Here is a 12228-nt window from a genome sequence, read left to right on the forward strand (position 1 = left end):
GTCATTTTCCTACTTAGTAGTTAGTTAGACAAAGGAAAATCTTGAAATATCTAACCATGAAGGGAAGTTATTTTTTTTCATTCTGTAAGATATCCAATCATATACTCAAAAAGTATGGATCTTGGTGGTCTAGTTCATGCAGTCGTGTGGTTCACGACTCTTCCAATATTTGGTCAGCTAGTGTCTATGGCCAGTACTACATAGTACAGCAGCTGTGTGGCTGTTGCCAGAAACTGATTCTTGCACCATTTCCTCCTGTCTGACCTGGCAAGGTTCAGCAAGGTAAAACGTGTAACATGTCTTTGTGCTTTCCTGCCACCGCTGTATTTCATTAGCTGCTGCATTCATGTCACTTTTATTTTTCTGTGATGTCTGCCATAACATATAGTTCTACCTTTTCTGGGCTGCAGTGGGTGAATTGTGGAAGTAGATGTCCATCTGCTTATGAGAGAATGGTAGACATTTAGTTCTCTTTGTGCCTCTGATCCCATTGTACATATTAGGTTCAGTCCTGATTAAATTTTCCAGTGGCAGAATGGAACTTTCCCACTGCAGCTCATGGATCTCTACGAAATGCTGCTCCTGGGGGCTCTGCTGCAGGAAGGGGGAACTGGCAGAAATTGCTAATTTAATCTGGGTCCAGCCCCCTTTCATCAGGCAAAAGAATAAGAAATACAGTTGTAAGAACAGTATGAAGTCAAATTGGTACAATTCAGTGCAAATCAGCTTTCCCCCCCCCACACACACACATTAAATTCTATTGTGGCGACCCAATTTAGATGTGAAAGAAGGCAGTGACTAGTAATAGTGAATGATGGGGCTTGAAAAGTGCGAAAAGGTGGCCGAAGGTGCTGGAAAGTGTGCAAAGATCTTACCTCACACCTGCTCCATGTAAATACAAGATTAAGAATAGCTGTGCTTGATATTTAATGTGCATGTTGTTCTGGGTCGTCCCTCCCCCCTCTAAATATGCCGCTTCTTATAACTTTGGAAATTACTCACAGATAAAGTTAGCAGTAGCTGTGAGCTGTCAGATTTTAAAAAGTGAAATATTAAAGGACTATAAAGTATCAAAGGACTGTAACGTACCCGTTGGGACAGATAAGTATGCTGTCATTTCTGCTTTATTATCTTGTATGGCACATTTAAACTATAAAGTGTGAGACTGTAAATCGAGAAGGAGAAGTTTATTATGGTGTTAGCAACATGAATCAACCCAAAATGATCTTAAACAGTCCATTGTGAGATTTTTTTTTAAAAAAATCCAACTTTGTTTAGTTAAGTTACTTTTTTAAGATTCTGAACGTTGTCCTGGCTCAGCTAAAGATTGGGTATGGATCCCCCAGAAAAGTAGGAGAGGCCTCACCAGTGCATGCCTTGCAGTGTTCATTTTTGCAAAAACAGTGAGCTGATCGAAGCAGTGAGTAATGGTGAGAGTATCGGACTAGGATCTGGGAGACCCAGGTTCAAATCCCCACTCTCCTAGGAAACTTGTTGGGTGACTGTGGGCCAGCGGTACACTTTCTGTATAGCCTTGCCCGCAGGGTTGTTGTGAGGATAAAATGTGGCAAGGGAGGCTGTTGTATGTTGCTCTGAACTCCTTGGCAGAAGGGTAGGGTAAAAATTTATTAGATGGATTTCCGGCTGGGATAAGGAACCTCTGGTAGAATAGGAAGGAATGTGAGAGACAGCTGATTAAAGCATTCTTAATGGTGAATGCAGTGTGACCTGCCACTGCACTATAAGACCCCTGGTCTACCTGTCTATTTGAACAGCAGGACTTTTCCACAAAGGGCTGCAACTCTCCCCCCCCTTTCCCTTTAAAGGAAAGACTTCTGTCAGCTCATAAAAGGGTAAGCTAAGTTGCATGGATGAGTGAACTGGCATCGTGGGAGATGAAGGGGAAAGAACATTGTGCTGGACTCTGAACAGGAATCGAGAGTGCAGTAGGTCTCAACACAAAAATTGTCACTGCCAGATCTCAACTATGTATAATTGAGCTCTGTGTTTCCCTTTTATTCTGAGCACCTCTTTATAGCGACACTTTTCATGCTTCCCAAGGATGGTCACTGTGACTTTTCACTACACTCCATGCTGAACTTTCTTGAGTCGAATCAAAGGTGCTGAATCAGGGGGGAGAGGTAGTATACTTTTTTTTTTTGCTGTCACATCTGACCTATGGTGAGCCCTGGTGGGGTTGTCAAGGCAAGAGAGTGTCGCACCCCTGGTATTCCTTGGAGGGCTCCCATCCAAATACTTGCCAGGGTCGAGGCTGAGAGCGTGTGACTGACCCAAGGTCATCCAGCAAGTTTCCATGGCAGAGTGGGGATTCGAACCTGGGTTTCCCAGATCTTAGTCTGACACCTTAACCCAGGGGTGTGGAACCTCCGGCCCGCAGGCCATTTAAGGCCCGCTACGTCATTTGGTGCGGCTTGTGGACTCTCCCGCGAAAGCTGCCGCCATTGCCACTGCAGAGCTAATGCGCACATGCGTGTGTGGGGGAAGACGGCAAGGCTTCCCCCGATCGCCAGGCCACTAGCGCTGCCTGGTGAGTGTGTGCGGGCGTGGAGGGAGGGGGGAAGCCAGCCAGGCTCAATCCCTGGCAATTCCAGTTAGAGGGACTGGGCAAGTAGGTGATGTGAAAGACCTCTGCCTGAGACCCTGGAGAGCCGCTGCCGATCTGAGTAGACGATACTGACTTTGATGGGCCAAGGGTCTGATTCAGTATAAAATAGCTTCATGTGTTCATGTGTGTGTGTGGAGGGAGGGGGGAAGCCGGCAAGGCGTGTGTGTGTGTGTGTGTGTGGGAAGCCTCCCTCCTTCTCTTTCCTTCCTTCCTTCCCTCCCTCCCTGCCTCCTCTGCATAGCCTCTCCTAGGGTTGCCAACCTCCAGGTGGCGGCTGGAGACCTTGCAACCCCAGCCTCTTCCCCCCCCCCCGCCGGGAGATCTACACCTGGTATGGCCCCCGTATGATGTTATAAATGTTCAAATGGCCCTTGGCAGGAAAAAGATTCCCCACCCCTGCCTTAACTGCTACACCACGCTGGCTTTCATATACGAAAATACAGATGGTTAAACCTGTTCGTTTTCAAAATAGAGGGGAAAGTAGCCGGGTTTGCAGAACAGGAATAATGCCTAGATGCAAGGTTTGTTCAGCTCTTTTTGCCAGGGTTAAATACTACGCATCGGATTTGCAGAGCGCAAGCTGGTAGTAGAGCACCCTTTCTCAAAATCTCTCTGGTGATATGCTACTCTTTTGTTTTTCTAACAGATCTTTGCAGTGTGCTACCCAGATTCCTCTACCCTTCTAACAATGTGACTTTGGAGCACGCTTTAGGGAGCCAGATAGCACTGAACTGCACTGTACAGCTGCCCTTTAGCAAGAACTGTGACCTTGCCCTCCACTGGATGAAAGATGACCAGTTGTTAGATGGTGATTCCACTCAATGGTAAGAAAACTTACCTGCAAAGTTTGTGTAAAATGGAAACAATGAATGAACAGGCTGTGTAAAATGAAGATAATTGGAGGGAGGGGGAAGACTAACAATAATTCTTGGCAAACTGAATATTTTCCCCATGTTAAAGTCAAGAGCCATTTTGCAAAAATAGACTTCTGCAAGCAATTAACCTTTGTGGAATAAGGGGCAGTTGTGCAGTGTGTGTGTGTAATACAGGTGTTATCTGTGGGAAAGAATAGCAAGGTTAGCTTTGGGGATTGGAAAATATGATGTCTGTATTTTTAAAAAAGAGTTTAAAGCTTCAGTGCTGGAGAACAAGGGTGTGCAAAGAAGAAAAGGTGGGTCTCGGCGAGATGTTGCTGTGGTGGGGAGAAATAGCCTTGTTAGTTTGCACGTTTCTAAAGCACAGGTGCTCCGTCATGTGAGTTTTACAGCAGAGGAGCACTCATTCCATAAAGAAGGAATGTCATGGGCTCCTACCAGTCATGGGCCATGAGCTCATGCAAAGTCCCACACATTATTTAATATTAAATAATGGCATGGAAATGCTAGTTGGGAATAAGAAGAATTTCCCAGCAGCAAAATGTTACATTTTTAACCAGTAGGAAAGTCTCTATTGTAACTGCATAATAGAAATGCTTTATTTGGAAGAAGACATTTCGATCTACAGCAAGAACTGAGCAATCCCAGCCTTTTCAGTGGTGGTGGGGGGAATCAGAAGAGTCCCAAATAAACTTCTGCAAATAAACTTCAAGCTCTTGACAGGAATTCCTTGGTGGCTTTTTCCAATCTTTCCCCCCTCTTTTAAATAAAATAAAGGGGCACTGTGCTAACCCATATCTTTTTGACTCATCAGGTTCAATGATAATGCAACAGAGATATTTATCTCCAGCACTTTGAATGTGAATGTGACTACTGATGAGAGTTATGGAGTTTTTGCCTGCTTGGTTAGAAACCACACAGCAGTTTTCACGTTGCAAAAATCAGGTACTGTTTTCTTTATATTGGGAATGGGTCTGGTTCTTTTTTGGAAGACGTATTAAAAAGACTTCAAGAAAGATTCCACCAGCTGCTTCATGCATTCTACCTAGCTAAAAGTCCCAGTAGTATTGCTAAAATGTGGGGTGAAGTGAAGATATAGCCTTGTTAGAGAGCGGGACCAGTGCAGAAACAGCCCTAGTGAATTCAGCACAAACATATCTTTCCTCTTCCAGTTTGAGATGGTGGGGGGGAGTTCTGCTCTTGAAGCTGGCTGTGCATGTTTATTTAGTCTGAGGATGTGGACAGGTTCCTTGAAGGTTTAAGGTCTACCACTTGCTTGTATGACTCTTGACCTTCCTGGCTAATGAAATCTGGGGGAGGGTTGGCTGATTAAGTCCGGGAGATAATTAATACCTCTGGGGGGTGCCCCACCCTTGAAACAGTCTGTGGCATGTCCACTACTAAAGAAGCCTACCCTGGTCTCATAGAATCATAGAGTTGGAAGGGACCACCAGGGTCATCTAGCCCAACCCCCTGCACAGGAAATTCCAAACTACCTCCCCCCCACACCCCCAGTGACCCATACTTCATGCCCAGAAGATAGCCAAGGTGCCCTCCCTCTCATGATCTGCCTAACTTGGGAAATTTCAATATCAACTGGTGGCTTGGAAACTTCAAGCATTCCTGGATGAAGCGGATTGTTTGCAGTCTTTCCAATCTAGTTTCAAGCCTGGTTATGGGACTGGAAAAAATATTAGTTGCCTTGGTGGATGATTTGTTAATTTTTTTGGATTTCTCGGTGGTTTTTGATACTGTGAATTACCATCACAAAACAATACCTTACTGGGAGGTATTGTTTTGTGATGGTTCTGGTGCTAACTGGAGGGTAGTTTACAGAGTGTGGTGCTGGGGGAAAGCTGCTCAGTCTGTAACTGCCAGGTCATGGTCGGGGTTAGCTGGCTAGGAAGTGGTCGGCCTTTCAGTCCCCGAAAACACTCACCCACAGACTCCAAGCTTTATTTGAGGGTTTGGTGTACATGGTCTCCCTCAGGATAGTTTCAGCACTCCCTTGACTTGGCTGCCTAGGCAATTCAATTCAATTTATTACGGTCATTGACCAGCCTAGGCTTCCCTGCGCCAATGATGCTGCCTCACTGATCGCTGGGAGCCCTCCACTCATCTTCTGCCGCCCAGCTCACCAATATGGTCATCCTTAAATCTTCTCCTAGAGCTGGTCTTGCACCTGGGTAGCCTGGGAGGGCGCTGGGCCCATGACACCCTTGGCAGCCTCTCCAACCCAGGGGAACGCCCTGTCCAGACTCTGCATCTCTCACTCCCAGTATCCACCCTCAACCCAACCGGTGGCCTTCCGGCCATACTCCAGCTATGGGCTTACTTCCCCCCATCTGGGCTGTCTCTTCGGTCTCTTAAAGGTGCCTGTCCCTTCTCTGCTTCCTGGTGCCACACAGTCCCTTGGCCCCTGGCCTGCGCTGTCCCGCAAGCCTCCATCTTGTCTCCTGTGCTTTTCAGCATCTGCATGGGTGAGGTCATCTGGATATTTGAGCTGGGTTGTTACCAATAGGAGGATGAAACTCAGCTCTGTCTCATGCTTCCAGCTGATCCCAGGAAGGTTGTAGAAACACTGAAGTGGTGCCTGGAGGCAGCTCTGGAAGGGACGTGGGCTCATAAACTGAAGCTTAATCCTGAGTCCCGACAAGACAAATGCTACTGGCAAGGGGAAGGTCTGACCCAGGACCGAAGTGTCACTGTTCTAGAGGGAGCTGTACTCCCCTTGGAGGAACAGGTCTGTAATTTGGAGGTGCTCTTGGACCCAGGGGAGGGAAGGCAGCATGGTATAGCCCAATCTCGTCAGATCTCAGAAGCTAAGCAGGGTCAGCAGGGTTAGTATTTGAATGGGAGACCACCAAGGAATACCAGGGTTGCTATGCAGAGGAAGGCAATGGCAAACCACCTTCATTAGTCTCTTGCCTTGAAAACCCCATAAGGCAGGGGTGGGGAACCTTTTTTCCGCCAAGGGCCATTTGGATATTTATTACATCGTTCGCGGGCCATACAAAATTATCAACTTAAAAATTAGCGGACCAAGCCCCAAGCAGGCAGCTGCCCCAGATGACCCCACCCCTGTGCAGGCAGGCAGGCATCCAACTGGTGGCACATTTGCCCACCTGGTGGTACAGGATGGTATGTTGCACCAGCCAGGCGTAGCCGTCCAGCCGCACGCCAGAGTTGCTCCTGCTCTGCATGGTCGGGGCCGGATTCTACAGCCGGCTCCTGCTACCTCCATCTGCAGGGATGAAATGAGGACACACTGGCTAAGAACTCCCCCCCACCCAAAAAAACACCATTCTGGCCTTGCCCCCTTTAACCCCTCCATTGTCGCCACTTCTATCCCCAGCCCTCTTGTAGTACAGCGGGAATACGTTTCTCCATGGCCCGGGTGGGAAAGGGTTAACACAGTTTCTTGGGCGGTCCTAGCAGCTCCATAGGTAACGACTCTTCTGCAAGGGGGGGAAAAGGTTCATTTTCTCAGCAAAACAAACTCACATCCGCCTTGAATAGAGGCTATTCCTGTCCGCTGGAGGGGGCAGATCGCCAGTCTTAGATATTTCTCAGCTAGAGGGCCAGACCAAATGATTCTGCGGGCCTTAAACTGTCCCCAGACCTGACGTTCCCCACCCCTGCCATAAGGGGTTGCCATAAGTCAGCTGTGACTTGGCAGCACTTTGCACACACATACTTGGACCCAGGCCTGATGCTGGATACACAGGTGGCAGTTATAACAAGTTGTCAATTTTACCCATTTTAACTGGTTAGCCACCTGCAGCCTTTCCTGGGCAGAAAAGATCTGGCCACTCTGGGGCATGGGTTGCTTACATCGACATTACATTACTGCAGTGCACTGTATGTGGGTCTGCCCTTGAGAAGTGTTTGGAAACGTCAGTGGGTGCAAAATGCTGCAGCCAGGATTGGGTCGAGTGGGTCGAGGGTCACGCCAGCCTTAGCCCTTCTGTACTGGTTCCCATTCTTTTTCCGGGCGCAATTCAAGGTGCTGGTGTTGACCTTCAGCGCCCCAAGTGTCTTGGGGTCACCATACCTGAAGGACCACCTACTCCCTTACGAATGTACTGACGAATGTTTTCGACAGTTGTCTTCTGAAGGCCCTGCTTAGGGTGCTGGGAGAGGGCCTTTCAGTGGCTGGGCCAAAACTCTGGAACTCTCTCCCCAGGGAGGCTTATCAGTTGTGCTTATATTTTGGTTTAAATTATTTTAGTGGCGGGTTTTTGTTTGGTTGTAACGGTTTTAAGACCGGCTTTGATTGTGTGTGTTTTAAATCTGCAAGCCACCATGGAGACCCTGATAAAGGCAGAAAGATGGATGTATGTTTTGTAAAAGAAAGAATCATTGGTCTGTGACGATGAAGTCACCACAGAAAGCTTCCTGCTCTTGCCAGTCCTTATAACAGTTTTGCACTTTTAAAAAAGTACTTAAAAAAAAAAGGCAGTCAGTCTACCTGAAACTTGAGGTAGGGGAGCATTACTGATCTGAGTCTGTGTTCGATTCTGTTGCCTTCCTCCCTTTGGCCATTCATGCTTCGTAATTCGCAGCGCGTTTCAGGCTGAACTGCCCCGCATCTTTTTTTGAATTTTTCACGCTGAACCGTCATTCTGGAAGTGACTGCAAAGCCAGCGCATACCTGCTTCGCATTACTTAAGAGTCCCTTTAACACAGCGGTTCCCAACCTTTTTTTGACCAGGGACCACTAGGACTTTTTTGTTCGGTGCAGGGGACCCCAAGGTTCAAAATAAAAATTCCGAGAATATGAAAATAAACTTTAATCATAACTGTTAGTTAAACATTAAACTTAGAATAATATTTGAATATATATATTTTATAATAGAGAACTTTTAATTGAAAATGTTAATTTATTATGGGTTTATAACTTTGTTTCGCGGACCTTAATTTAGTTCTCACGGACCCCTGGGGGTCCACGGACCCCAGGTTGGGAACCAGTGCTTTAACACGACCTTTGGTGTTTGCTCCACCCCTGCTGCAAAGAATCCTCTGAAGGAACCATGCAAAATAACAGCGGCACGTTAGCTATGCACATGGTAATGGCTATGCAAACAGGAACAAAGGAGCAGGCGAGTGGGGGTGGAATTTCTCCTTTTGCGTCGGGACCATGAATAGGCATTTTTAAAGTCACGTTTAAAAAAAGAGCTTTGAGCGAGCATCTCAATTGATCATGCATAAATGGTCTCTGAGAAACAAAGTACCTTAACAGTCACTTGCCGAAGATGAAAAGAGGTTATGCCTCTTCCACCACAGGCAATCGGCTGGGGATATTTTCTTCATTAGAAGCAGCAGCAGGAGGAGGAAAAAATGGCATTAGGAGGTGGGAAGCAGATGAGCAAGTAGGGAAAATGAGTTTGGAAGAATGCGCGTAGCAGCAGCCTGCGTGTTTTCTCTTCTCCTGTCCCCTCTTCTCCGCCTTCTGCTACTATTAGGAAAGAAAGTTTCCCACCGCGGAGTGCCTGCAGTGGAAGTGGTACAAGTTGTACCAGTCAGGCAAGTAGCAGAATGCTTCATTCCCCAACAGGAGGGAGAGTAGGATGTGCCCATGATGGAGCAGCCAGCCAATGGGGAATTGTGGCCAATGCAGGTGTTTCAACTGCTCTCTTGAGGAAGCGGATTGTGTGGACCTGGGCAGTGTAGGCACATGACCATTGTCTTTTTGTTATGTATTTGTATAAACATAGTAGCTAAGCTACACCCACGGTGTATACAAGATGCAGAGTACAAAGTATGTGGCTACAGGGTACAGACTAATTATAATATCTGAATAATGTATTTCAACAAGACAACACCAAATATATATAGGGGGAGGGAGGGAGAGTGAGTGAGTTAGTTACATGGAAGTAAAAATTCTGTTTCATATTATAATCCTTCTTTGAAATAAACCGATCACAGATAACCACTGGGCAAGGAGTCAGAAGTCCTTCTCCACTCCGTAATCTTGCTCTCCTGTGATCTCTCTCAGTGGAAAATCCTTGGTAATTAAATCTGCAAAACTGTCTTCTCAGAATAAACAGATACACGTCTTCTCAGAATAGACAGTTAAACAACGGACTGCCAACTCTCTCCCCATTTCGAAGTGATCTTCGGAATAATTCTTATTTATCCATAGTAGTAAACCTCAATGCATAGTCATCATTTGTGTAATTGTCCTACTGTGTCATCATACACCCAACTCATAATTCAACCCACATTTCCACTTTAAGCTGTCATTGTTCCGTTTACTTCTGGCAACTTTGCAACAGCATAGTAAAAATTGGTCAACATATTTTTTAAAGCCTCATCCACCTGATACTCTTTTTGCTGCTGAAAATGCAGAGGCTACAGCAATAGAGCATTGGTGTAGCAGTTTCCCCCTCACTTTAATCTCCTCTGCCACCCCCCATGCACTTTTCAAAAATAGGCACTTGTTGGATTGCTACTGCACAATAATGTTATACGATTCTATTGCCACAATCTACTAGCTCCTCTGAATCCCCAGTTTTCATTTTTAAGTAAGCCCTTTTCACTGCAGTGATAAAAAGGGAAATATGCACTCTTTATATCTATGCAACAAAAAGGGCTAGAAACTTACATTTTAAAAGGAGATTGTGGCAGTAGATCATTATAGCATTATGTGCTGTAGTGGTCTGGAAATTGCTGAGTAAAAACATAAAGCATGAAAAAGCTATCCGGTGGTGGTGGAGGTGGGGGGAGAGTAGTGGCTGTGTGAAACTGATGTAGAGATAATGACACTGGTGTGTGTGTGAAGGCTCTGAAGAACCACCCTCCAGTGTAGATGTAAAACTGGAGCAAAATCTCCTTGTGAGAGCACCCCAGATTTGCTGTCTTGTTTGGAGGAAATACAGTTTTTAACTTGGTTTCGGAAGGTGGTGTTCAGAAGTTCTGTGTGACTTAAAGAATTTTTGGAAACTATTTCAGAGTAGTTTTCCTTCTCTGTGGGAGTAGCATGCCATGCTTTTCTACCCAGGAATCTGATTACTCTTGCTTATTTAGCTATAGAGGTAGAATATTTGCTCCTATTTTTTCTTTGCTTTTATCCTGGATTTATTTCAGTGGTTTTATTGTCAGTAAAGTAACAATTGATTTAACTTCACTGCATGTTGCATTGGCATTTCAAAGACTGCACCTACTCCTTGGAGGAGCCTGCCTGCTTTAAAAGATTCTTATCCTCTAATTGCAACAGGGTGGCTAAAGGTCCCCAAGCAAGATTTTCCAGCTTTCTAAAATTGCCTGCAGTAAAGAGAGCCCCAGGTGCCTGGGGCCGGCTGTGTAACCCAGTAATAAGACTGCAACCGTGTGCTGGTTTTAGGGATTTTGTTTGCAAAGCAATATTGTGGTAACATGATCTATAAATCTGATGGCAGAAATTGCCACATGAGGGCACCAGCATACAATGAAAACCTTCCTGAGATAATTAGTCACAGCTTTTCCAGTTGCATCCAGAGAACATGTTTCTCTGTTTCTGTTTAGCATATCTGAAACTTTTTTAAAAATCCTCTTTCTGGAAGTTTCTTTGGATTGCTGAAACAGTTTCCAGATTGGAGATCAGTTTATTATAACATATCGTTATCATAAGTGTTTAGATCAGATTTCTTCTGCAAATGGTCTATTTAAATAGTGCCTTTTGAGATCCTTATGCACTGTGAAAGGGGTACGTATGCACACCCAAAGAGATTTGGTTGGCGGTGGAGGCTATGGGGAATTTAGTTCATGGACAAACAACTGGCAGAGAGCAAAAATCTGTAATCCAGCTCATTTGATTTATTTCTGTAGACATGTGAACAGCGTGGTGTAGTGGTTAAGAGTAGTGGTTTGGAGAGGTGGACTCTGATCTGGAGAACCAGGTTTGATTCCCCAATCCTCCACATGAGCAGAGGACGCTAGTCTGGAGAACTGGATTTGTTTCCCCACTCCTACACACGAAGCCAGCTGGGTGACCTTGGGCTAGTCACGCTCTCTCAGCCTCACCTACCTCACAGGGTGTCTGTTGTGGGAAGGGAAGGTGATTGTAAGCCGATTTGATTTTTCCTTAAGTGGTAGAGAAAGTTGTCATATAAAAACCAACTCTTCTTCTTCTTCTTACAAAATCTGGAGATGACCTAGTAACAGCGCTAGGATAAATTTGTTTTTTTGTATAGCTTCTGCGTATCTTCTCATTACTACCTACAGTCACTTGTTCCAATAGCTGTTTTAATCACTTAACGTCTCTTTGCTGATACATAGTTGCCCTCACTCATTATTGTTATATTATGCAATGCATTTGCCTTTTACAGACCATACAACCTTGCTGAGCATCCAGCAACCACTGTCTAGCCTGTTCCTTTGCAGACTTATACAGAGCTGTGCTATGAACGAAGCTCTTCTCTGCCTTCCCCACTTCCCATGTATTATATGATTGACTGTTGGTCATGAATGTTGAGGGAAATGTCCTTTTTCTATTACTGCAGAGGCTGCCGGGCACTTGGGGCCTGTGCTAGCTGCGTTCCTCATCCTGACACTGTTGCTGCTAATGGGTGTGGCGTACGTGAAGTGTCGTCTGAATGTGCTGCTCTGGTACAGGGACCGTTACGGCGATCTGGAGATCAATGGTAAACCCTTGGGGTGGGGTTGTTACTGGGCCTTCTCCTCTCGATTAAGAGTGTTTTGTGCTAAGAGAAGTAACTGAGGGGGTTTGTATGTTGTAATCTTTGC

The 12228-nt window shown here is 45.7% G+C and overlaps 1 protein-coding gene across 1 annotated transcript in view; it reads left to right on the forward strand.

Moving 5' to 3' along the window:
* The window catches only part of SIGIRR (single Ig and TIR domain containing), a 46593-nt gene that overhangs the window by 12551 nt on the left and 21814 nt on the right, over positions 1-12228 (forward strand). Inside the window, exons 3-5 of the mRNA XM_056851674.1 lie at positions 3273-3450; positions 4316-4451; positions 11987-12125. Of these exons, the coding sequence (XP_056707652.1) occupies positions 3273-3450; positions 4316-4451; positions 11987-12125 (453 nt within the window). The remainder of the gene's footprint in view (positions 1-3272; positions 3451-4315; positions 4452-11986; positions 12126-12228) is intronic.

The sequence above is a fragment of the Euleptes europaea genome, chromosome 6 (genome assembly GCF_029931775.1).
Source record: "Euleptes europaea isolate rEulEur1 chromosome 6, rEulEur1.hap1, whole genome shotgun sequence".
Classification (NCBI taxonomy): Eukaryota; Metazoa; Chordata; class Lepidosauria; order Squamata; family Sphaerodactylidae; genus Euleptes; species Euleptes europaea.